The sequence below is a fragment of the Marmota flaviventris genome, chromosome 2, assembly GCF_047511675.1.
Source record: "Marmota flaviventris isolate mMarFla1 chromosome 2, mMarFla1.hap1, whole genome shotgun sequence".
Taxonomy (NCBI): Eukaryota; Metazoa; Chordata; class Mammalia; order Rodentia; family Sciuridae; genus Marmota; species Marmota flaviventris.
The window spans coordinates 105,713,536-105,738,338 of NC_092499.1; the positions used below are offsets into that span (position 1 = coordinate 105,713,536).

The following is a 24,803-nucleotide window of genomic DNA, read 5'->3' on the forward strand; positions in this document are numbered from 1 at the left end:
TCTTGCATGTGCTAACCAAGTATTCTATCACTGAGCTACACATTTGACCCCTAGCAGTTAAAGTTTCTAATGAATTAAGAGAGTGTGCTGCTAGTACTGGGGTAGGGTCAGAGCTAGATCTATTTCCTAGAAACAAACATCCGAAGACTTCCTTTAAAGTTCTATGGCTAGTAAGTTACTTTGTGGATCACAAAGAAAGGGCTGAGGACTAACTCCTAAAGAGCTGGAAACAAAGACACATACACTTCCAGGTGTGGATTTTTATTTTCACAAAAAGACAACAATGTCTTTCCACATACAAGTATTTACAAAACCCAACTGATTCACCAATCTAGAATCTGGGTTTTTTCCACTTCTCAACATAGTTGGGAACATGGAAACATTAATACCCACACAATTCCCAGAGATGGAATTTATCCATCACACAGTGCAGATTACCTAAAAGTGCACTTACCTGCACAACTCAGTCTAAGAACTTCGTGATACAAACCTTGGCCAAGGTTTTGTTAATCTATTTGGTTTCATACCATGCAAACCTGAACAAGTGTGTTGCTACACTAACTGAAAATCAGTTCTCATTTTACAATTAAAAAGGTTCTCAACACTTTAGCAACTATACAGAATATGAAGGTTTATTTCAAAAAAGATTACATTTTTTTTAAACCAGGATACACAGATGCACTTAATGTAACAGTACCTTCTGCAAAAATAGGTTACATAATACTCAGAAATGCAAGGAACAATCTTATTCTCTAAAAATTAAGACAGCAGACTTAGACAGCCTCCAAAATGGAGCCTGAAAATGCTTGGTGACAAGAAGTAACTCTAGAGCCCGACACCGCAGAGGTAACGCTGCAAATTAAACCACTACCACACGGCTGCAAACTACTCTTCATATTCACACAGCATTAAACAAAACAAGTTTCAATTCCCATCTTTTCAAATGTGTCTTGGTGCTGCAAGAAAAAAAGTTGAATGATACACAAAACTATTAAAAGTTACAACAGAACTATTTAAACATCTTCTCTAAAATTGAGAAAAGCAATCATGTTAAATTTTTAAAAAAGAACAAAAAGTCTGACAGAACTCTCAAGCAAGTCAGAGGTCCTCTTCATAAGTAGTCAAGTAAAGTTTAAGGAGATTTCAATAAATTATCTCAAAACCATGGCAGAGAGCTCATTTTCAAAATCGCCGTGGGGGTCCACCCTTAAATGGCTTAAATCCAGAGCCACTTCCTCTTGGCATGGAATTGCCACTGATCTGTACAATTCTATTAATTGGAGATGCATTACTGAAAGAGGTTTAAAAGAAAAAAAATGTCAGAGAACAAAGAACAAATAATCACACAAACACCAACATAGAACATTTTATCAGACTTTGTTCTTTACTGTACTTTATCTACATTAAATTGCTTACTCTTTTCCAAAGCCCTATGAGGTATATATATCAACAGTAATCCTGATTTACTTGATGGAGTAATTGAGAACTTGAGATAAAGCAACTAATGGTGGAGTGTGAATCTGAATTGGCCGTCTTATTTCTGTGTCCCTCTTCAGAGGCCATTTGATGGCCTACGTAAGAATGGGCCCCAGATCAACAACATTAGCACCAACCAGAAGGTTATTAGAAATGCAAATCCCACCTCCCCAATTCTACTGTAGTACTAGGGATTGAATGCAGGGGCACCCTCCCACTGAGCTTTATCCTAAGCTGTCTTTTTGTTTGTTTTTAATTTGGAGATGGTCTAAGTTGCTGAATTCTCCTGCCTCAGCCTCTAGAGTTGCTAGAATTACAGGCATACACCACACTGTGCTATCAGAAATGCAAATTCTTTTCTTTTTCTTTTTTTGTACCCGAGATTGGACCCAGGGGTGCTCAACCACTGAGCATATCCTTAGCCCTTTTTATTTTGAGACAGGGTCTAGCTAAATTGCCAAGGCTGGCTTTGAACTTTCAATCCTTCTGCCTTAGCCTTTAGAGCTGCAGGGTTAACAGGCATGCTGCACCACCATGCTCAGGTTAGAAATGTGAATTCTTAATCCCCACCTCAGACCACTGCAGGAGAAATTCTGGGGGTAGGACTCCCAACTGTCTGTTTTAATAAGCCTTTCATGAGATTCTGCTGTTCACTAAAGCTCGAGGAACCTATGTATTATAGGAAGTCACTCAAGAAATGTTTCTGGAATCTTTATATATAATGCAACTTTATGTATAATTGTATTATATATAAAGTAGTGACAAAAAAAGATCCACTCCAAAAAAACAATAATGAAACTGAGACAAAAATCTACAGTAATGGCTAGGCACAGCAGCATATGCCTGTAATCCTAGCTACTTGGGAGGCTGAGGCAATAGGATCACAAGTTCATGGCCAAGCCTAGGTAATATAGGGAGACCCTGTCTCAACCAACAATCGCACCCCCCCCTCCAAATAAAATGGTTTAAATAGAATAAAACCTATTATAAAAAGGTCTGAATTCCAGGCTGGAGCAAGTAAATGATATACCAAATTGGGAATTTCCAACAGTTAAGACCAAGATGAGGTTCATGTTTTTCTAGTTGGAGAAAGTGAGATAGTTGCTGGTATTGGCCAAGTAAAAGAAGTTTCAGGCAACAAAAGGGACATGAGGGTTGAAACAAGAGAAAAATTTACTTGTGACCATGAATTGATGAGATAGTTAAAGCATTTTCATGGAGGTGGCAACATACAGTTAATAATAAACAGCAGTGTCTACAGCTCAATCATTGGAGGAGCCAGGAAAGAGAATCAAAAAGTGAAAAAATTATGTAACCTTAGAAAATAGAAGAATTTAAAAATGAGGAAAAACAAAAGTGTAAAATAAAGCTTAACTAAGTTAAGGAGCCTGAGAACTAAGAAAATTATCAAGAAAAAGTCATTGGTGATCTTCAGACAGGTAGGGATTACAGGCCTACAACATCATGCCCAGCTAATATTCAAGTCTGATGATATAAGTGATCAATAGGATAGCAGTGATTGGGGTCACTCAGCCAAGCTAGTATCTTCTTTAAGACAAGGAAATGGGAAATAAAGAATGATAAGAGAGAGATGGAGGTGGAGAGGCTAAAGATTGCCTGCTGAAGGGCAAAAGGACACTGATGTGAAGGTATGGGGGAGGGAAGCAAAACAAACTTGCTTCTTAGCATATGAACAGGCTTTGGGTTAAATGTCCAAGAGTTTTGCTAGTTATTTGAAAGAGCAAGAAATAGAACATACCTTCAATTTCTTCTTCCTATGAATATTAGGAATGCTAGGTAGTGAATAACATGATGGTTCCAACATGAGGTTAATGTTAATTACCCACTGAATTCTGACACACAGGCATACACGTATCTAGATGAACTTGCCAAACTGCCAATCAATCAACTTCAATGAGGAATACAAACTAACAAATTAATATCAGTTGCCCTGCATGTAATCTTGTAGAGATTCTGAGTCAATAAAATGGGATATGTTTGGCAGACCTAGTTTTTATTAACTGCAATTTAATCTCAGAAACTATAATGACCTTTAAGGAAAGTATAAAGATTTGGTTGTGTGATAGCAGAAAATGTCTTAACAAATTAGCTATTTACCTTGAATGTTGGCTTATCATGCCCGTTCCTGCCCGGCCATCACCCATTCGCCTTGTATCATGATAGCCAGGCCCTTGAGAAGGTGGACCATGCCACTCTTTCCTTGGTCCACTTGTGTCCCGTCCATGGCGTTCAACCACATGTCGTTCTTCAGGATAGTGCTAAAGAATAGCATATGAAAAGAAAAGTCACTGACATATTCAGTTTCATACTAATTTATTTATACTGTTGTTTTTTTTTTTTAGTTGTAGTTGGACACAATACCTTTATTTATTTATTTTTTATGTGGTGCTGAGGGTTGAACCTAGTGCCCCCTATGTGCTAGGCTAGCCCTCTACCACTAAGCTATAACCCCATTCCTAAACTGGTATGCTTTTAATACTAGAAGCAAAGTAATAAAGTACCCGAGAAGATCAAAAGGATAAGTGATACAACAGTATACAAAGAGTGCCCATCTGTTTTGTACTGAGAAGCTACTCAGGCTTCAGGGTAGGGTTTAAGGGAAAGGGTTGAGAACCTTAATTTCTATTTTTATAGCTTTCAGTACCATAGCATTTTTTGGCCCTAAGTATTTCAAATGCCTGGATATATACATGAAGGCACACACATGCACACACTCAAAAGAGGTCAAAACCTTAAGACAAATCAGGTTGAGAGTATATGAGCAACCTATCAGGACAACGTGCAAATGGAATCTAGAAATAGGAGTTGTTGGGGCTGGGGATGTGGCTCAAGCGGTAGCACGCTTGCCTGGCATGCATGCGACCTGGGTTCGATCCTCAGCACCACATACAAACAAAGATATTGTGTCCGCCAAAAACTAAAAAATAAATAAAAAATTAAAAAAAAAGAGTAATTAAAAAAAAAAGAAATAGGAGTTGTCATCTTCTTTTAAATTAATTAATTAATTAATTAATTTATATGCAGCGCTGAGGATTGAACCCAGGGCCTCACACATGCAGGCAAGAGCTCTACCACTGAGCCATAACACCAGCTCAAGAGCTGTCATCTTATTTTACACAATACTAGTTAGTGCTATGGCTCTTACAAGGTGCCACATCCATGACTACAGAAATACAAAGCAGTTAGCATAAAGAAACGGAAGCCATAGAACTAAAGATCTGAGGAAGAGTCAAGAGTTGTGACGCCTAGCTTACAGGAAACTGAAGGTGTCCACAGAAATACTTACAGACAACTTAAGGAGCAACATTGTGAAAAAGAGAATTTTCCTGGGATAATACAGGCTCTCCTCCTTAAGATATGTTTTCTAAAAATACACCTGAAAGCAGGTGGTCAGTTTATGAGACTTAAGTTTTACTCTAAATGAGGCAGAACATATAGACTACATACTCAGTCTAAAAGTTCTGTTCAACCAACCTAGGTACCCTTCAACAGATGAATGGATAAAGAAAATGTGGTATAAATACGCAGTGAAATTAAAAAAAAAATGAAATTATGGCATCTGCTGGTATATAGATGGAATTTAAGATTATAGTAAAGGAAATAAACCAATAATAAAAAAAAAGAAGAAGAAACAAAGGCTAAATATTCTCTCTGACATGCAGATACTAATATACAATGCTTGTGGTCCGCATCAACATTCACTGGATTAGACAAGGGGAATGAAGGGAAGGCAAGGGAGGTGGGAATAGAAAAGACAGTGGAATGAATTGGACATAACTTTCCTATGTTCATATATGAATACATCATCAGTGAAATGCTACATCATGTATGACCATAAGAATGGGATGCTCATTAAAATAAGTTACACTCTATGTATGTATAATAAGTCAAAATACACTCTACTGTCATGTAAATCTAAAAAGCACAAATAAATTTTTTTTAAAAAAGAGAAACCTATTACAAATACTTGTCCAAAAAAAAAAAGAAAAGAAAAGATCTGGCTGAGCACAGTGTTATATGCCTGAAATCCCAGAGGCTCTGGAGGCTGAGGGAGGAAGATTGTGAGTTGAAAGCCAGCCTCAACAACAGTGAGGTACTAAGCAACTCAGTGAGACCCAGTCTCCAAATAAAATACAAAGTAGGGCTGGGGATATTGCTCAGTGGTTGAATGCCCCCGAGTTCAATCCCCAGTTTAAAAAAAAAGTTCTGTTCAAGATAAATAGCTCAATGAACCTGTCTATTAAACATTTCTACTTATTAGAAACATAAAAATTTATACAGCCACAAGACTCAAATCTGTTTCATATATATGTTGGGTAAAATGATATATAATGATACTAAAAAGAATGCAAAGAGATTTTTGGCCAGATTCCTGGTCAAAAAATATTATTACAAAACTTAATATGTATGTATTCAAATGCAAAATGAAACACCAGGATACAATACAAAGACATACTTCAGAGGATTCTTTTTTTTTTTTTTTTTTAGTTGTAAATGGACAGAATGACTTTATTTTATTTGTTTATTTTTATGTGGTGTTGAGGATTGAACCCAGTGCCTCACGCATCCTAGGCAAGCACTCTGCTGCTGAGCCCCAGCCCCAGCCACTCAGGATTCTTTTTGATATCCAATTTTATAGAAGTATATTCTATTCATGCTAGTGTCAACTCAAATACCAATATTTCATCAATAAAATGAATTTATATAAGGCAAAAGTTTTTTGCCCATTCAAGCCATTAGGAAATCAAAACTTTCCTCTGCCTAGCTCATTAATTTACAAAACTTTCAAGTCAATACTGTCACAAGAATAAAGCAATTAAGGAGCTCAGTGGGATGGCACACATCTACAATCCCAGCAAGTCAGAAGGCCAAGGCAGAGGAGAACAAGTTCAAGGCCAGTGTGGGCAACTTAGTGAGACCCTGTCCAAAAGCAAAAATAAAAAGCACTGGGAATGCAACTCAGTGGTAGACCACCCCTGGGTTCACTCCTCAATTCCACAAAAATAAAAAATGAAAAGCAATTAAAATATATATTCTACTCATCTTCCTTTATTTAGAAGAGAACAAAAAAAGTTTTATTGCATTTCTATATTAAGCTACTTAATGAAGGAAAGGAGACAATTAAAATAAAGTCATCATTAAGAAGGTTCATTTACCAAATGTAATAATTCTCAAATTATAGCAGCAAGCTTAATAAAAATGAAGTAAATATGTCAAGGTTAGTATCCTACTTTTTTACTACTGATGTTTACTGACAGTTCAACTGAGAAAGAGTTAGATTTTTTGAAAGAAACAGTCTCTCGGTCATTCCAATCTAACTAATTTAGGCCACATTAAAATGATACTCCATATTTGCAGAGTATGAGTTTCCAGTAAATCATCCTCAGCATTTACCTGGGCTCCACTCCCTCGATCTGAGATGATTCCTCTGTCTCCTTCTCTGCTTCCATAACCTGTGGCACTACTGCGATTTCCAGGGGGAGCGCCTCTCACACTGTGTCCTGATACTTCTCTACCGGACCGTTCCGGCCTTTCAACTCTATTAAATAAACCACAGAAACAAGATATAATCAAAACTTCATTATAATTTTTTTTTAAATCCAAATGCATTATATACTGTTAGGGAGGTGTTAAAAGTACACAAATACCTTGCCTCACGTTTATCTGCAGACATGCTTCCTTCACTTTTCCAGGAGGTTGGTCTAGAAGGATTGGGCCCTGCTTCTCGAGGGTGTCTAGTGTGAGCAATATCAGGCCTGTCATGAATGATCACTGTTCTCCTCTCATCTCGTTCCCCTCGTACCTCTCGTCTGTCTGTTTCTCTAAGTTCGTTTCTTGGTGGTGGAGGCTCATTTCTTCTGGAATCACTGAAATTTTTGGGATACCTTTCAAAGCTTGGATCTTCTCTTCGTGCAGTTGGTCGTGCTTTTTTCCCTTCACTTTGACCTACAAAGCGTTCTCGCCTGTTGAGGAAAAACAACGCAGGTCCTAAGAAGTACTCACTTGGTCTTCTTCTGAACTTTACTCGTTTAATCTGTAACTTATGCCACCTTCTTTTCAAAAAAACTAAAGGCAAGACCCACCAAAAAGCTAACTTTAAGAATTTTCATTTAAATTTAGCTAAATGTCTGGCAGGATAGTTGTTTTTTTTTTTAGAATCAGGAGAAATAATGTCACTCAAATCACTAGCAACTTTAAGAATATTTTACTGGTTTTAACAATTGAAGTACTTGTTAAGCTATGTGTTCCCACTCAGTTTTAAAGGTAAGAAGATAAAGCCAGCCAACCCACTTAACCTTGCTATGGTGGCCTATTTAACTAATTTTGAATATTGAATCACATCCCCATTAACAAAAAGCAAAATTAGACAAACACATTTTGATCTGAACATTCACTTCTGGCTTAGTACTTCTTTTTTGTGTAAAACCCAGGACTTTGCACATGCTAGACAAGTGTTCTCCACTGAGCTATATCCCAGTCCCATGATTCAACACTACTTAATTAATATTTTAATAGAGAACCAGAGTTAGCAATAACAAGTCTCAATTTTTAACATATCTACCTACCTTTCAAAAGATGAAGACTGTACAGCTGAACTCTCGGGAAACCTGCCCCTTTCCCGGTGATCAAAGTCATTAAATCTGTTCTGTTGCCGAGAGTAGTCAGATCCATGACTGAATCGTGCATCTGTATCTAGAGACAACTTTTTATTCTCGCTCCAGTAAGGGTCATCTCGCCTTAAAGAGAAATTTTTGCTCATTTATATGAAATGACTTTTACAATAATCAAAACCCACTCACTTGGAGTCATACATACCATGTTAGAACTGTGGACACAAGAAGGTACTAAACTCAAGACACAACACAATTTAGTTAGGAGTGCAAGCTAGCAAGGAATTAACTGCTAAATTCTGTAAAGTCATATAATGTTAGAGGAATTTAAACAGAAGAGAAAAATAGTCTTAATCTGCCTGTTTTAAAAATCATTAAATGGAAAAGACAGATAAAACACTTGATGCAATGTTATAATAAACTCTAACTAGCAGTCCACAACCTTTGTAGTTATCTTTAACTTTGGAAAAGCAAGTCTTAAGCACATTCATTCCACCTAGTTCTTCACACAATCTACTAAAGCTCTAAGAATTTATATTAAGATAATTAAATGAATATATTTATATTTTAAAATCTATTATTAAGCATGAACAAAAACACAAAAGAAGTCAGTCTTTCCTAGTTTATGACTTATATTTTTGAACTATCTGCATTACTGATAAAAACTTTCAAAATGGGTCTGAGTTTGAGAATCATTATGAAAACCTACCATGACTACATATTTTCAATCATAACAAAAAATCATTTGGCATTAAAGAAGGGGAAAAGGGAGAGAAAGAAAAGCAGACTATTCCTACTTGATACTGCACTGGGTCCATTCCAGTACTGAAATCCTTCCTACCCCCCACTTGGCCATGACCTTTTATTCCAGGGACAGGAGCCTGTACTTTTTAAGTTCTTGGCTTGATAGGAATGATATAGCAAGTAAGGAAGAAAGTAAACAAATACCTATGATCTACATCATGTGGGCGTTTCAAAGAATTCCTTTTTTCTTGTTCATAACGTAGCTGCTGCTGCTGCCTTCTGAGTTCCTCTCGTTCTCGAGCAATCCGTTCAGCTTCCTTACGACGTTCCTTTAGATGACACAGAAGGAAGAACCAGCCAATACAAAATGAAGATAGAAGGTAAGCATATATGCAACCGTGTTTTAATCCAGTCAGTAAAAACCCATCATAGGCTAGCGCCAAGCAAAACACACACCTGGGACAAATAAATTTGATTTCAATAATCTACGCTACATGTAACTATTGTTCTGCAACATTAAATATAACAGGGTTGAGTGGTGAAAGCTGGCAAGTATTTGGGAAGGTCAGATTTAGTTTAATCGTTTGACTAAAACAAAAGCACTTAAAAGGGAATTAGATAAAAAACTCTTAATATGTAGGAAACTAAGTGCCTTAAAACCCTGGATTGCAATTGTACAAAGAGAGGCAATATTTCCTTCCATCCATGGGATTTTATTCCCACTATCATATGTAAGAAAATACTTATTGTTTTCTAAGACTGGGATAGTGACAGAGCCTGGATTACAACTACTCTGGACTCAGAGTCCTATGCTCAGACTATTAGGCTGCCATTATATTGCAGAGCTAGAGTTATTACCAATTATCTAGAACAGAATCACTATTAAACGTATTTTGAACTAGTACCTAATTCATTGTTATCTTTCAGGGATACTTAAATGCTCATTAGTTTAACTCAATCTATAAAAGCTTTACAATAAGTAAAGCAAATTTTAGGAAAAAAATCACAGTGTTTGAAAAAGGTGAGTTATTTAAGATGAAAAGATTTTCTGACTGCACCTGTTCAATACGAATGCGTTCCCTTTCCAAGCGTTCGCGTTCCATTCTCTCTCTCTCTAGTTTTTGCCTTTCAATTTCTAGGCGCTCTCTCTCTCTCTGTAAGCGTTCCCGTTCTTCCCGTTCACGAATTATTCTAATGCGTTCTCGCTCTCGACGCTCTCTTTCTGCAATCTCTCTTCGTCTAACAAAAATCAGTATTTAGAAATACTTAAATTATGCTAGCACTGTGTGAAAGAGAATAGCTGTTGAATTTTTCCTTGAGGTTGTCAATTTTAAACTTCAACTTAATCTCAGTCGTTTTAATGTAATTGGAAAGAGAACTCAAAATAAAACTTTAAACAGATTCCAATATTGTCACTTTTTTATAAGACTGTCAACTGAACGCTAAATTTTTATAGAATCGTTGCCTTTTAGATGATTCCTGTTTAAACAAAAACCCCACTGAAATAGCCCACTAATTGTCATTAAAAAAAAATTCTATAATATATAAATTTATAAAACTACAAATTTGTCTAACATATATTCTATCTCCTTAAATAATTTATGTACTTTATTCTGATGACTTGGAATTATAACTAAAAACATCAATTATAGCAAATGCTATATATTAAAAAAAAAATGGTGCTCAAGAGTCCCGTCTGGTGCATTTAACAGATGGCTCCAGGTAACATGCTTTCTGGAGTCAGAGGTAGCTCAATCATTTAAACTAAATTAAAACACTATTTATACTTTTTTATAGTGTTTTTGTCTTTCCTCACTCTCAGGCAGTCAGCATATTTTTCTGTCCATCATCATGTCTTCCTCTAGCAACCTAGTGGTTCTCTCATTGGGTCAATGTTACTCCCATGGAAGCTGAAGGGGCACTTTAAATGACCATGGGGCTGTTCCTAGAATAGTTGGGGACCAAGAACTCTAAAAACCTTATGATGCATGAATTGTCAAGAGTAATCCTACACAACAAAAACCATCCAACATGCCTTTCAAATGCCACAGTGGATATTCATGTCATTTATAAATCAAAAGCCTTAAAATAACATCTGAGTCTAGAACCTAACTTCATTTTAATAAATGCTAGTCTTGTTTACTTACTTTTACATATTAATATATGTAAATATGTATTAGTTTTACATATTAAATTTTTTCAGTAATGAAACTCCATGTAAACAGAGGGAATATAATGCTTTTTTTGAGAACTTCACCAAGAGTTGTTCACCATTTCAGGAATCACATTATAATGTAAACACCACTCCTGGTATTTGACTCACCAATCAGTCTGTATTTGCAATTTTCACATTCACAGTGAGTTTAAATAAGGTACAAACATCTGACTACTCCATTAAGTCTTCTAGGGAGTCATGCCTAAACATTCATATCTGGAATATATATTTTATTATAAATTATTTATTTCTCATTTAGAGTTAAATCATTATGTTGATTCTCTGGAAATTATTTGTATAGGTGGGTATGTTATGCATCAATGTCATTTCAGGCAAATAAGAAGGGCATCTGAAATAGTTTTTTATTTAAAAAGGAGCATTTGGGCTAGGTGTACTGGTGCAGGCCTTTAGTCTTAGCAACTTGGGAGGCTGACAAAAAGGATCCCTTGAGCTGGAATTCAAGGCCAGCCTGGGAAACAGTGAGTCTCCACCTCAAAAATAAATAAAAAAGGGGTATTGGTCTAACGGGTTTGAGAATCCCTATCCTACCAACTCCTCACTCCCTCTCTCCTCAAAACCTGTTAATTAAACAAACAGGAAGCTAAGCACATTGTGACTTCATCTAAAAAGGAAAAAAGGTTTTAGTGAAGCTGTATGGTAATGACTGTATTACTTAAGTTGCTAAAAGTATCTCTGGCAAATGAGTAGATGAAATCCCATCTTATCTGGACAAGATAGTTCAGCATTTGGAAAAATATATTAAAAAACACATTCACAAGAATATTTCAAATGCCATCCAAAAATTGGTAGATGAAGGTAAACTGGAATTCATGATTATCTGTTGAGGTATCACCACTAGAAACAGAAACAAAATTTTTTGTTTTCAGTCTGATTTAAAAAAAAAATGCCTATGTAGGGATGGAATTTGAATACAGTAACATTTATTGGTTGAGCAAGTCTTCCCTTACTTGGGCAATAACAAACTAAAGAACAATATATTTTTATTGATGAGTTTTGTCTTAAAATCTCAGCACAGCATTTGAATACTGTAACTTACTTTGAAACTATCTCAAAAATTTTTTCCTTTAAAGTCTTTTTTTTTTTTTTTAAATGGCAGCAGCTTTGGAGTACAGGAAAGAGCATTGGACTTGGAGTCAGAAGACTTGGATCTGAGTCCCGACTCTGCCACTCAATAGCCATGTGGTTTTAGAAGAGTCATTTAGCCTCTCTGGGCCTCCACGTTTTTGTATGAAATACTGCACATAACTAACCTTAATAAATTGTGATTGGAGATAACAGATGGGAAAATGCTTTCTAAAATTTTGTAAAGTGCTATGAAAATTTAAGAAATCATAAATAGTACTACATTTCTTTAAAGTGGCAAATAGTCTTCTGCAGGACTATAGTTTCCAGAAATCTGGCTGGTAACTAGAATTAAAGATGTACTAATATAAAACAAGTATAAAATAGACTCTTTCCTACCTTCGGAGGGAAATTGCTCGTCGCAGTCTTTCAAAACGAACTAAATGTTCTCTCAATCGTTGTTCCTTCATCTTTTCAAAAGGCAAAATCTCTTTCCTTCTGTAGTCTTTGTCCCTTTTTTTATCTAGGCTAGCTCTCTCCTTTTCCTTGCTTCTTCCATGAATCTATCAGGGGGGAAAAAAAAGAGGATTAAAAGTTAAAATTATATTGGGTTTTATTTTTAAAGTTCAACAGATCAATTAAAAAGTTCAAATGCTTGAGTAACATTTTTTCTTAGGTTTTCTAGCATAAACATATACAAAAATGGTTACACAATTATCTTCTTTGGTAAACAACTGAAAGAGTATATAACATCCTCTCAAAGACTTACTTTTTCATATCTTCCTCTTCTTGATGGCCTACAATGATCTCCCTTAGTTTTGTCTAATATTACCATGTGTCCTGGACTCTTTGAACCTAAAAAGAGAAAAAAATATACAGGTAAACAAACATCTAAAAAATATTTTGTTGAAAAGAACATATACACGTAAAAAATGCTGAATTCTTATTCAGATATTCACAAGCCAATACATGAAATAAAAAAGTTTCTTATTCTGAGAAATTAAATGGGAGATTTTTAAATAGTTCAACCTGCTAACATAAATAATTTCAATGAAACTAAAAGATCCTAACTCAATATTATAAATCAATGATCATTTTAAGACAGCTTAGATTTTTTTTTGCTACATCCCTAGCCCAAATCAGCTCAAATAGTTAAAGAGAAGACAGTCCTACTAAAACTTCTTCTCTACCACAGACACCTAACAACAAAGCTTAAATATTCACCTGGATTTGTAATCTCAGGTTTTCCCTTCCACTGTAAAAAGTAAGTAGTAGAATGCATTAGAAAGGGATTGAGAAGAAATATACATAGCATACTTATTCGCTTCTTTTCTTCACTTTTTTTAATCGATTCTGAAGTTTGGCCACTTCCTCCATTATCATTCTTCTCATCTTTACCTTCTATTTTCTTAGCATCCTTGCTTTCTTTTTTTTCAGATTTTTCAGATGACCTTTTCTCTTCTTTTTTGACAGAGGCTTGTATCCTGACCATATCACCCCAGACAAGAAAACAGAATGAGGACTACTTCATTAATGTACCAAAAAGTCTATCTGTATATTAAAAACAAAACAAAACAAAACGTAACCTAGCACTAAATAAAACTATTATGGTTTGGATATGAGGTGTCCCCCAAATTCTCCTGTGCTAGTGCAGGAATTTATAGATGAAATGACTGGATTGTGAGAGGTAGAACCTAATCAGTCCATTCTTGTTTGAATGGAATGATTGGATGTTAACTGTAGGCAGATGGGACATAGTTGGAGGTGGCAGGTCATTGGGTTGTACCCTGGAAAAGTGTATTTTCCCTGTTATCCCTTCCCTCTCTCTACTTCCTGACCCCTCCATTTGCTGAGCAGCTTTCCTCAGCTGGAGCCTTCCTTCATGATGTGCTGTCTTGCCTTAGGCACAGAGTAACGGAGTCAGGCACCTCCAAAATGAGACCTCTGAAACCGTAAGCCCCAAATAAACATTCTCTCAGGTATTTGGTCACAGTGAGAACCACTTCATTAATGTACCAAAAAAGTCTGCTTAACAAAACAAAATAAACCTGAACTCAGCACCAAATAAAATAAATAAATCCTTACTTGCTACTTCTATCACTCATATTTTTTTTATCTCCAGAACTTCTTGAACTACTCTTTTCATCATTTTCTTTCTTCATTTCTTTCTTAGAAGGATCACCTTTTACCTGAAAGGTTTAAACCAGAAAAAAAATAAATCTTCAAATTTTAAAGTTACATTACGATTATAAAAAGTGTGTTGATAGCAGAAAACTTGGAAAACACAGAAAATTATTTTTATAAAAAAGTAAATTAAAAAGTGAATGCAGGGTCTGGGGTTGTGGCTCAGTGGTAGAGTGCTTGCTTAGCACGTGTGAGGCACTGGGTTCGATTCTCAACACCGCATATAAACAAATGAATAAAATAAAGGTTCATCAACATCTAAAAAATATAATTTTTTTTTTTTTTTTTTTTTTAAAATATTTATTTATTTTTTTAGTTCTCGGCGGACACAACATCTTTGTTTGTATGTGGTGCTGAGGATCGAACCCGGGCCGCACGCATGACAGGCGAGCGCGCTACCACTTGAGCCACAGCCCCAGCCCTAAAAAATATAATTTTTTAAAAAAGTGAATGCATAAAAATAAAACTCACTCTGATATTACTTCCTGCCCTTATCATCCTTAAATTGAAAATTACAGATTGATTATCTCTTCTGAAATGCTCAGGACCAAAATGTTCCATGTCTGAATTTTGGAATATGTACACAGGCTTTACCATTTGAGCATACTAATTCTGAAACTCTAAAAAATAAACAATGCTCTGAAGTTTGAAGCAGTTTAAAGAGTTCCTTCAGATTTTGGATTTCCAGATTTGTGATTTTCAACCAGCCTTTGTCATCGAATTAATCTCCTTCTTATGAACAATTAGGCAAACTTACTTTTTCAACAGAAATCAGCTGACCATGCAGCTCAGTGCGATGAAGATGTGCAATACATCTGGCCACCTCTGTGCTTGATGACATAGTTACAATGCCATAGCATTTTGCCCCAGGACTTCGAGCATTTGTAACTACCTTTGCACTAAGAACCTATAAAATGAGATTATACTTTAGTAAGTTTTATAATTTAAGAACTAATTACACATTTCAAAATAGATAAAACTTCAGAACTGAGACTATTCAAATTAAAGGATATAGTGAAGATATTAATTCAAGACAAATTCTGTATATGTGCCATTCTGTTTCAAGTTCTTATGATCAATATCTGCCTTATCAATATGAACTTAGTGCTCACGGGAAGGTAAGTGTTAAAAAGCAATTTAAACTACTTTTTAAATTTATTTATTTACCTATTCTCCCACCCCAAAATGTACCCCCAAACAACTAGTCATATCAACAAAGTAATGATATGATTCACAAAAGCAAAGTGACCAGATACGTTTCGAGATTATAGACAAATGTTAACACTTTCCTATGAGTCACTTTGTATTTCAAAAATGAATAAAGAACCAGTCACTTGTTTAAAAAAAAAAAAAAAAAAAAAAAAGCAAGACTTAAAAATACATCCTTGGGCTGGGGTTGTGGCTAAGTAATAGAGTGCTTGCCTAGCATGTATGAGGCACTGGGTTCAATTCTTAGCACCACATATAAACAAATAAAGGTTCATTGACTACTAAATTAAAAAAAAAAAAATCCTAAAAATATATACCCCCAAATTTAAAAAACAACACCTATATAATTTCAAAATATTAATTAATACAAAAATGACAAATACTTTCAATTCTATAGAATGGATAGTTAAAAGAGACAAAGCAGGTATGGATGAGTGAGAAGAAAAGTGAAAACAATAATTCAGTGCTGGGCAAGGAGGAACAAAGACACAATGCCAGGAAGAGGTAAACAGTTAATTTAAGAGGTTTTACCGTATGGGTGGCAAGAAACTATCAGGTTTTATTGTCCCACAACAATTTAAATTTAAGTCCAAGGTCCTATTATCAAATAGATATATCCTTATATAGGTTTAGTCCTAACAAATACCAACATTAAAATATTGCTTTTGCCTAACAATACATTACTGAAAATAGAAATATATACCACAGTTGATTAAGGTACTACAATCCTCAGTGTGCTAAATCTAATACCTCAAGAACCTCATTTGCTCAGGTTACTCTCTAATGCTGAAGAAAAAAGCCCTCCTAAAGTCAACAGGACAGGTTTTTGCAATATTCATTAATGGCTATATACCAATACTGGCTATTCATTTAATAAATATTCAAACCCTATCATATACAAAGTACAGTAGATAAGGCTCCTGCCCTCAAAGAAACACTGATGTAAGTGAAACACTTAATGTAAGGAAAAAAGTACTTTGTGCCTTAAGAGATACACACTGCAGTCCAATGCCACAGGAATACATTGACTCTTCTTTAACCACTACTTCTTTTTAGTTTTCCCCTTAAATGCCAGAGAAACATTTCCTATCGAAGGAGCCATAGTAAGACACCCCTCCCCCACTCTGAACACTCCACACTCTTCCTTCCTCACACTCAGAACAACTTTTGATTATTTAAACACACACACACACACACACATACACACACACACACACACACACACACACGAAAATCCCTAGAAATATATATCCAGTTTTACATTTTTCCGTATCACTGGAATGGAATCTCTGTAACACAAATCATATTTGGGGTTTTCCTCCTCAAAATACATAACTCCTATTACCTAATACCAGCCTGGTTACATCTGCAAGATGACCAAATTAACCTCAGCAACGTGCTAGATCCCATGCTAAATAAAGTACTAGAAAAAATCATGACGAATAAAACTCAGTCCTAGGCTCAAGCAGGTTTAAGCTTTGGAAAATAAAGACCATCAGGGCTCAAAGTGAGATAAGACACCATTCAACCCTTTACCCCAATCTATCATTACCTCAGTATTCAATAATTATACTTGTAACCATCCAAAGAGATACAAAAATGACAACACATTTATACAATATTGTTTTGAATATAATCTGTTTCAACTGCAGATACTAGAAAGATGGATAAGAAGGTAAAAAGAATGTACCTTTCCATATTTGCCAAAGAGGTTCTTCAAATCAGCAGCTTTGGTATTAGAAGAAAGTCCACTAACCCAGATATTTTTAGTTGAGCTTCCACTGCTACCACTAGTACTACTTGTACTTCCTAGAATAGATTTAATATCAGATGTTTAAGTATCTTACTCAGAATTTTTTTTTTTCAAAAATTAAAAGGGCCATGTTCTTTCAAAGTATCAAATCCTTTCATTACAATTGATAATATGATCATACTATATGCAAAATCCTATGAATCTGCTAGTATTATAATCAAACAGAATAACTTACAACATAATTACTAAGCAAAGAAATATTATTTGTACACTTCCTATAATATGACTGTTAAGTCAAAGTGGGTGAAAATCGAATGTGTGTCTTGGACCTTTTCTGTTCAGTTTTAATAATTTAAACACTATTACTGCACTGAACAAGACAAACAATAAACAGTCATCTGGAATGAACAGACTGCTTAATTCCTTATCTGTTGGGGGCTTTATATTTTGAGAAATTGTAGTGGAAGAGGGATAAGTCAGAGCAAAGGATAAAGTGTTTTCAAGTATCTAAATGGTTAATAACAAAGCCTAAGACTAACTAACCAATTCATCACCTTCATAGTCTTTTAGAAAAAGGATAAGAGAAAATGGAAATTATATACAGTTAGATAATACTGGATCCATGATTCATGATTCATACATACACATTATATATGAGAATACAAGCCCAGTCAATCACCCTTTAATGCTTTTCTTCAAACATGCCACAATAAAACAATTTTTATAATTCCATGCTACTATATGTAGAAAGAGTAAATTTTTCAATACTTTAAAGAGTTGCATGACACAGGCAGCTGAAAAACTACTCAGTGTCCACTTATAGGGAGAGAGACAATATATTGATTCAAATATTTTAAATATTAATGGCTTATGCTTTTCTAATTTTAAGAATAACATTCATCAAAGAATCTATTTTATCTTATGAAAGGTTAGAAGTTTGTGTATCTTTTTTGTTACTAGTAACATTTTGGGTCACATATCTTATTACAAAAAAAGAAAAGAAAAAGAAAATAACAGGAAAAATAAAAAGCACTACTTAACCAAGAATCAAGTTTCTACATTTAAAGGATAATTTTATGAACTTTTTGTATCTTATTCATTAACCTAAACTATAAGAAATGTGAGTATTCCAACTGTCAATTAGTGAATCAAATCACTATAATTTCTAACTGTTAAAATATACTAACAAAATGCACTAAATAAACCATAAAGGAGGCATACGATCCTCCTTTAGACACTAAAGAGGTATTTTAGGACTCTGTATTATCTAAATGGTAGATTTACTCTAAAATACTTTTATTAGAAAACAAACATTTTTCAAGTAGACACAGCATTATGTACAAGATGATTTTTTTGTATGTATTATTTACAAATAATATGTATTATTTGTAGCTTGTGACCATGAGATAACCAGTGATTTTCCAAAACAAAAAGCAATCAAATATTACACCTTGAAACTTAAAAGACTTTTTTTAAAAAATTATTTTTCCACAAAGTAAGCCAAGTTAGGAAGTAAATTCTAAAGCATTAAAATCATGTAAGCAGGTAATATTCATAGACGTATGCTCTGATTTAAAGAATGAAGAAAGTAAAACCAAAGGGTAGAGACTAATTATCTTTTAAATACTTGACTCCATGAATTCACACAAATAATATTTATTATTTACATTTCCTCCTCAAGAGAATGGGAAAATGAATGTGGTCCATGTACAGTGGTTACAAATGACTGCAACTAAAGATAAAATACTTCTGAAATTATAAGCATGAAATATCTATTAATGTTCAATACAATTGCTTAGAATACAATCGATAAATTTCCCTAGCAAATGGTTTTTTAACATACTCATACCAATTTACACAGTAATTAAATAATAATACTTTATTCATAGTTACACAAAGGCAAAATTTTTAGTTAATAAAAATGATAAGAACTGAATGTCAAAGAAAATAACAGACAACTATTACTTTTTAGTGAAAGTATGCAATGCTATCACTGAAATAGGAAAAAATCTATTACCTTTGTCATCTTTAGATGATGTCTTGCTGTCTTTAGATTCCTTTGAAGAGCTAAAGAGGCAAATCATCAGAAGAAAATTGAAAACAAAAAACAAAAACAAAAACAAAATCCGAGCAGTTTGATATTGACTATATTGCAAACTAGTGCTATTCATACAAATTAACAGTTCCAAAAGCCTAGAATAGGTTATTTGAACAAATGACTCCCTTAGGATTCTTGCACTGATTTTCCCCAAGATGCCTGAAGATCTAGATTTTCTGATAATTCTATTCAGTGGATATATGGCCATCTTCTCCAGATTTCAGGACTGGGACTTGACTTCATTTTGTGTTCTTAGAACTGATAGTTGTTCATTAACCATCATCACAAGGATTTTTAAAAATAAAACACAAAAAAATTGTCAATTTGAAAAACAAAAACAACCAAAAAACCAAATATATGCTGACAATTCGACAATGCAATCAGTAGGACACACTGCATATTATGAAGGTCTTGAATTTTTTTTAAAAGTAACTTATGACGGTCAAAAATATTATAGGCAGGATCATAAGATACTAATTACTGTACATGGTCTTGAAGCCACCCCCTTAATGTAGAGTGATCTTATTGAATGCTGGAATTCAGTATCGTAAAGAACTGACATAGAAAAACAAACCTCTTTGCTTGACCAGAGGCCCCAGTAGACGAGGGCCCTTTCTTCAAAGTATCCTTTTCTTTTTCTCCAGATTCTGCTTTCTTAGAACTTTCTCTGGCTTCCTTCTCGACAGGATCACCCTTCACGCAGTCTTCCTTCTTACCATCTTTATGGTTCGCATTCATCTCATAATCCTTGGTTTCCTTCTCCGGGCTCTGTGCAATGGCGTCCTGCCCATCTTTTGGCTTACTTGCTTCAGAATCTGTAATTTTCACATTTTTACCTGTTTCTAGGAGGTCATCACCATCAAAATCCAGAGTGATGGCATCTTCAGCCTGGATTGTGACCGAGATGTTGTCATCCTCAGCTTCTTTCACAGTCGCATTAGCTTCCATCTCTTCATGAGCTGTGTGATCAGCCTCAGCTAGGTTCCCTTCTGAAGGAAGAGGTTTAGATACTTCTTGTGTACCATCACCAGAACCTGCTATATCTAAGAGGATTTAACAGGAATAAATATGGCAAAACAAGAAGTTTAAACAATTTCATATTCATAAGCTAGAATAGGACCTAGAAAATATAAAGCCAGTTATTAGCACTGATGGAAGGTTAGGGAGAAAAAAAAAACACAAGGGTATTAACTAACATAAACAATCCTTTACCCAGGATCACTTATTCTTCACGGAAAAAATGATCTCTACATACAAACATCAAACAACAATAGTGAGAAAATGTTCCATCCTGAAGATACCAGTTCTTCATTTCTGGTTAGAAGTTAATGACATGTGGAAGATTTTTTTTTTTTTTTCCCCTCCATGGGATAGTGACAAATGTGTAGATTTGTTTTTCAGTGTTCAAATCATCTTGGGATTTAACCCTCTGACCTTCAGAATTCCTACAGTGACTTCTTGGAAGGTCACAGTCTGAGGATATCAGTCTTCAAAGTGTTTCAGGGCCCCATCTTTTTCATTCTTCAATTCCTGGTAGTCCAGAATCGAATGGAAAACTGCTACGGAGGGCTCCGATGATGCTCCTGCTTCATAACGTCCAGGAAATTGGTTATTTCCAGTCTTCATCCTGTCCAGCCAGTCCGCAATTACCATTTTTCAAAGATGTCTTGCATTCCCGAAAAACAGAAAGACCTCAGGCATGTGTGATGTGATTTTCAGTCAGTAGCTTGATTTATTCATCATTACTTCTAGGCTGTTTATTCTGCCTTCCTTAGAAGCCTGCTCCATGTCCTTTCTAGTCCAAAGTAGGATCCTTTGTGACTTCTGTCCAAGAATTCAACCTCATATTGATCACAAGAATTGCTACTGATGTCCCTGTAATTGTATTGGATGATATAGCTCTCCTAAACTACTAAAACTATTGAAATACTATATGAAAATTTCTTTAAACAACAAACACAAAGTCAGTTTCCTGGTCACTCACCATTTTTAGAACTAGTTGCAAAATTCATTATGAGTTATATACCAGGACTCCAATAAGCACATATGAGTTACTGCAGTGTTGGTCTTAAGGACACAATCAACTTACCGTATGGTATGGTAGAAGTTATCTTTAAAATAAAGTACAAAATGGCATAGTTCACTTACAGTAACTGATATGTACTATTAAGATAGAACATATCTTAAGTGGTCAAAAGAAAATTAAAATCAATTGAAAACTTAAGTTAAGACGCTAACTTAATTCACTAAATTGGTAAATTTAAAAATAAACTCATTTTAAAACTAAGATTTCATATAATAATACTGTTTTATGTAATTTACTTTTCTAAATGTTAGCAATTTTTACACTCTACTTAGCATCAAACATACCTTTCTCATTTTCTTCTTCCTCACCATCCTGAAATTTAAAGAATAATCGAATGTAAAATGAATTTATATAAAACTAGATTTTAATAAGAACACAAAAATCAGTTAAGTTAAACTGGTGGATAATTTAATAACATTAATGAGGGATAGGTATCACTAACAAAAAAATATAATATTCCAATCAGAACCAGGGCCCATTTAGAGCGATGTAGCACAAGCTTGGTATATGCAATTTTAGAAAAGAAAAGGGAAATCTGTCAAAAATTACATCAACAAACGGGGAATATTTAGTTTCATTATTCAAAGTAAGTTCATGTAATCTAAATCTTACTCATATCAAAGAACTGCCAATAAAAAGACTGACCTGATTATTTTATGTCACTCAGTTCACAGGTACTCAGTGCATATTATTCAAAACAGTACTAGAAAGCACAACCTGTAGATATATTCTTTCAAGGGCTTGAATACACATTAATAAAACAAAACAAATAAAAACACTCCCTCATTAAGCATTTCAGACATAAGAAGGATGACTGAGTAGTAGACAGTTTCATACTACTCATTTTATTATTTAAAAATAAATTCATAACTGTTTTTTTTATTCTATTAAGAAAATATTGCAAAAATCACTGAAGTGATCCACAGAGATACAATCAACATTTCCCAAAAAATAAGACCATAAAGAAAAGTAAAAGTAATATGCATTACAATCTCAAATGAAAAGAATTTTAAGGATTTTTTTTTGAGGGAGTACTGGGTATTTTTTATTTTGAGACAGGGTCTCATTAAGTTGCTTAAGGCCTTGATAAGTTGCTTAGGCTGCCTTGAACTTGCAATCCTCCTGTCTCAGCCTCCCGAGCTGCTGGGATTATAGGCATGTGCCACCAGCATCCACCATCAGGAATGTCTTGATTTTTATTTATAACTCTTAAAATTAAGCTGAGTAGAAAGAAGTAGATTGTTATAGGCCAGGTAATATGCTACCATGTTCAAAGCCTTAAAGCAGTGGTTCTCAAATTTCAGCACATAATGGAACCCTATAAGGCTAATTAAAACAGACTCTGGGCACCTACCCCAGTATTTCTGTTTCAAAAAGTAAAAGCAGGGTTTGAGAATGTACATTTCTAACAAGCTCCCAAGCGATGTTAATGCTGCTGGTCCAGAAAGAACACTCTGAGATGAATACTGTCTTAAAATGACAGCTTCTTGGAGAAAAACTTAAACCAAAAACTTAAACTAAATTACCATATAAATGTCCAGATCAAGGAATGAGTCATTATTTTATATATTCAAGAAACATGAAGAAAACTAAAAATACTTCAACCCCACACCACAAGTGTAGGAAGTAAAAATAGGCCAGAACAAAGAAATCATTAATTGTTAGAAAAGTAAATCCCATTATTACATAATTATACTATATTTCATTATAAGAATTTCCTTTCTTTCTTTTTTTGGTACCAGAGATTAAACCCAGGGTGCTTAACCATTAAGACACATCCCCAGCAATTTTTCTTTTGAGTGCAGAGCACCAGGGATTGATTTCAGAGGAATCTGACCACTAAGCCACATCCCCAGCCCCATTTTGTAATTTATATAGGGTCTTACTGAGTTGCTTAGGGCCTCACTTTTGCTGAGGCTGGCTTTGAATTCATGATTCTCTTGAATTCTGAGCCTCTTGAGCCATTGGGATTATAGGCATTTACTACCACGCCCAGCCTTCTCCAGCTCTTTTTATTTTTATTTTCTGAGAAGTTCTTGCTAAATTGCTGACATTGGCATTGAATTTGCCATCCTCCTGCCTCAATCTCTCAAGTTGCTGGGATTACAGGCGTACATGACCACGTCCAGCAGAATTTCTTAATAAAAATCTATATATGAATTTACTTTCAATTATATCTCTAATCTGCAACATTTTTAATGTATTTTTTAGTTGTTGAAGGACCTTTATTTTATTCATTTATTTATATGCGGTGCTTAGAACTGAACCCAGTACCTCACCCATGCCAGGCAAGTGCTCTACCACTAAGCCACAACCCCAGCCTCTCTAATCTGCAATATTGGAAAGGAAAAGAAAACACTTTTATTTGGGTGAAGTGATAGGCAGTGGCAGCAAGAAAAAGATGAATTGGACAAATATTTTCTTTCAAACTCTTTTTTAACACAGTAATGGAGATTGGACCCTGGGCCTCTCACATGCTAGGCAAGTATTCTACCACTGAGTTACATACTCAACCCCTTTTATTTTGAGACAAAGTCTTGCTAAATTGCCAAGGCTGGCTTCAGCCTTAGCCTCCCTAGTAGCTGGGATTACAGACTTGAGTCACAGCACCCAGCTCAAACTCTTTTAGTTATCTCATTTTTTTTTTCAGGGAGTGGGAGTGGGGGGCGAGGGGTATTACTGGGGAGTAAACTCCTCAAGGGCACCAACCACTGAACCACATCCGTGGTCCTATTTTGTATTTTATTTAGAGACAGGATCTCACTGAGTTGCTTAGTGCCTTGCTTTTGCTGAGGCTGGCTTTGAACTCACAATCCTCCTGCCTCAGTCTCCTGAGCCGCTGGGATTATAGGTGTGCGCCACTGAACCCAGCCTCTAATTTATCTTGAAAGAGCGCAAATACACTGAGACACCTTAATGTTTATTTGAAAGTAGAACAAATGAACTTAAAGAATGCAACTTGACTCTCCTTTATTTACCTGTGATGTCAACAGCACACCTCTTCTGCATTATTAATTAATTAATTAATTAATTAATTAATTAGTGGTACTGGGGACTGAACCATGCATACTAGGCAAGCACTCTACTACTGAAAAACATCCCCAGCCCTGCATTATTCTTTTAGAGCTGTATCACTGATTAGGTTCAACAAAAGGATGACCAAATTATTTGCTAATATTTGAAAGAATAAAAACTTAAAATACTATGATGTAAAAAACAAAATTCTTCCTGTAGTTCCTGCCAATTAAAAAATGTTATTTCTAGTTGCTAAAGTAACTGGTAAAGTCTGGCTTACTTTGCTGAAGAATTTTTAGATATTTATC

General features: G+C 34.9%; 1 protein-coding gene across 8 annotated transcripts in view; it reads right to left on the reverse strand.

Moving 5' to 3' along the window:
• Nucleotides 1-245: 245 nt before the first annotated feature.
• Sltm (SAFB like transcription modulator) overlaps nucleotides 246-24,803 on the reverse strand; it is a 45,320-nt gene continuing 20,762 nt past the window's right edge. For 5 of the 8 annotated variants that reach the window (XM_027925744.2, XM_027925747.2, XM_071608319.1 and 2 more), the window contains 16 exons: nucleotides 21,765-21,792; nucleotides 19,969-20,437; nucleotides 19,314-19,363; nucleotides 17,234-17,352; nucleotides 15,092-15,241; nucleotides 14,236-14,339; nucleotides 13,468-13,634; nucleotides 12,920-13,005; nucleotides 12,550-12,713; nucleotides 9,911-10,091; nucleotides 9,057-9,181; nucleotides 8,064-8,234; nucleotides 7,146-7,460; nucleotides 6,892-7,036; nucleotides 3,595-3,755; nucleotides 246-1,291 (listed from right to left, as the gene is read on the reverse strand). In XM_027925744.2, coding sequence (XP_027781545.1) covers nucleotides 1,183-1,291; nucleotides 3,595-3,755; nucleotides 6,892-7,036; nucleotides 7,146-7,460; nucleotides 8,064-8,234; nucleotides 9,057-9,181; nucleotides 9,911-10,091; nucleotides 12,550-12,713; nucleotides 12,920-13,005; nucleotides 13,468-13,634; nucleotides 14,236-14,339; nucleotides 15,092-15,241; nucleotides 17,234-17,352; nucleotides 19,314-19,363; nucleotides 19,969-20,437; nucleotides 21,765-21,792 — 2,544 coding nt within the window. In that variant the 3' untranslated portion in view covers nucleotides 246-1,182. The remainder of the gene's footprint in view (nucleotides 1,292-3,594; nucleotides 3,756-6,891; nucleotides 7,037-7,145; nucleotides 7,461-8,063; nucleotides 8,235-9,056; nucleotides 9,182-9,910; nucleotides 10,092-12,549; nucleotides 12,714-12,919; nucleotides 13,006-13,467; nucleotides 13,635-14,235; nucleotides 14,340-15,091; nucleotides 15,242-17,233; nucleotides 17,353-19,313; nucleotides 19,364-19,968; nucleotides 20,438-21,764; nucleotides 21,793-24,803) is intronic. The other 3 variants (XM_027925748.2, XM_027925745.3, XM_071608317.1) reach the window with 2 other exon arrangements.